Consider the following 1911-nt stretch of genomic DNA (forward strand, 5'->3'; position numbering starts at 1 on the left):
GGAAAAATATTCTTGCAGGCTGGAAAATGTAGGACAAGCACCTCATCCCTACAGCCTATAGCCTTGTTCGTACATTGTCATCTTTGCTGCTGTGATCTGACTACAACATGCCTCTCCAATGGTCAGTTTTACAGAGGATGCACTGCTGTTAGCCCTTCTCCACAAAACCTCGAGCATCTCCCACAGTAGGCCATCCTGTAAGAAAAAGAAATGCTGCAGAGATCTATCATAGCAGCCATCAGCGAAAATCTTGGCATGTGCAAGGCGGTTTGGTGAAACACAGACCTTTTCTCTTGAAGGATGTCAAGGTGGGCACTCTTACTAAAAGCAATCTTTTTGATGGCACCTGGGAACTTACTTAAAATTGTTGTGCCTGTCAAGCCCATGGTTACCAGCTAAACAGGAGACTACATATGGTAGAAGTTTACTTTGCAATCAAAGTACTCTAGAGAAGGCTCTGTGTCTTCACAGGCATCTTAAGGAAGAAACACCCTGTCACAGCACAAAGAGTAACCATTAATATGTAAACAGTCATAAAACTTGCTATCAGATCTAAAACTCTAAAACTTGCTACCTGATCTAAAACTGAAGTCAAAGGGCAGTAATAATCCATCCAGAATATTTCTCCTCTTGAGTTTACTGGAGTTAATAACATAGAAAACCTGCAGAAATGATAGTGTCATTCTATAAATGACTTTTACCTAACTTGTGATCATGGTCTCATTAATAATTTAAATAGAAGATATTAGCTTCTTGATTTACAGTCTCTTGGTAAACATCAACTTATGCATCCTTTAAAACTTTGATTTCTTTTCCAAGTCTAAATGGAAAGTCATGAAAATGTGCATTATGCTTTACACAAACATAACTTGCACTAATTTCTGCAACATTTTGAAAAAATCATGATTCATTGCTATTTCTGGAGCTGTAGTTTTTACTTAGAAAGTCACTGTATCTCAAATTATTTTTTAACAGCTAGTTCAAACATACTGGTTTATGCACAAAAGAACAACTTTGAAATAAATATTATTATCTAGCAAAGATTAATGAAAAAAAAAAAAGGAGATCCTTCCTGACTATAGCGAAGTTTGCATTTAAGACTAATATATTACCCTTCTCTCTGCTTGGTTATCAGAAAGTGTGTGAATGATGTTTGAAGAATAGCATCCATATGCATAAAGTAAGGGTAAAGAAGCTCTTGAAAAACTTTGGATCTAGCCTCTAGACAAAATATGCATAAATCTTTACGATACTGAAGGAATTATATGAGTAGATGCTAAAGCAATGAACCAAGACAGCCTAGAAGTTATGCTTCATGGAGTTGGAAATAGAAATTTAAATGCATTTAACTTATTGGAACTAAAATATCCATTTATCTATCAAAAGTATTCTTTGTAGGATAGTCTTCAGAGATACACAATGATCTAGTATTATAACCTATATCACTCGGAGCAGTTAAGCTGCCCCTTCTAAGGCTCCACATCTGCAAGGCTTCACATTATGCAGGTGTAACCTCCTCCACCCCAGACTGTTCTACACAGCCAAGGGTCTAGAAAAATAAGAGAAAAACATTTAGATGCTTGGCTAAGTTATTGAGATAGCACCTGCTGCTTTTGTAGCTTCAACAGCTAGCTCTGCCTCGAAGGAGTAACTAATATTGCAGTCCCCAGGGCTTCTCCTGATGTCAGCTGCCTTCTCTGCACTGCGGTAGGAAGGGATCAGCTTCCCCTCTGGCATCATTTATTGTGCGCTGCACTTACTGTGTATCTGCCCTCGGCAGCGGAGCTGAGTCCATGCTGGTACACCTTGGGCCCACAGGTCCCATCCAGGTTCCAGTGCTCAAATTAATCCAGATACTTATGTGTTTTCAATAGGCTGGCAACCCCCATGTATTGGGTTTGCATGGCAAGG

At 38.9% G+C, this 1911-nt stretch overlaps 1 protein-coding gene across 1 annotated transcript in view; it reads right to left on the minus strand.

Moving 5' to 3' along the window:
* The window catches only part of LOC104528184 (excitatory amino acid transporter 3), an 8064-nt gene extending 7678 nt beyond the window's left edge, over positions 1 to 386 (minus strand). The window contains exon 1 of the mRNA XM_010172114.1: positions 286 to 386. Coding sequence (XP_010170416.1) covers positions 286 to 386 — 101 coding nt within the window. The remainder of the gene's footprint in view (positions 1 to 285) is intronic.
* Positions 387 to 1911: the final 1525 nt, after the last annotated feature.

Source organism: Antrostomus carolinensis, unplaced genomic scaffold, assembly GCF_000700745.2.
Source record: "Antrostomus carolinensis isolate BGI_N321 unplaced genomic scaffold, ASM70074v2 scaffold12097, whole genome shotgun sequence".
In the NCBI taxonomy this organism is placed as follows: Eukaryota; Metazoa; Chordata; class Aves; order Caprimulgiformes; family Caprimulgidae; genus Antrostomus; species Antrostomus carolinensis.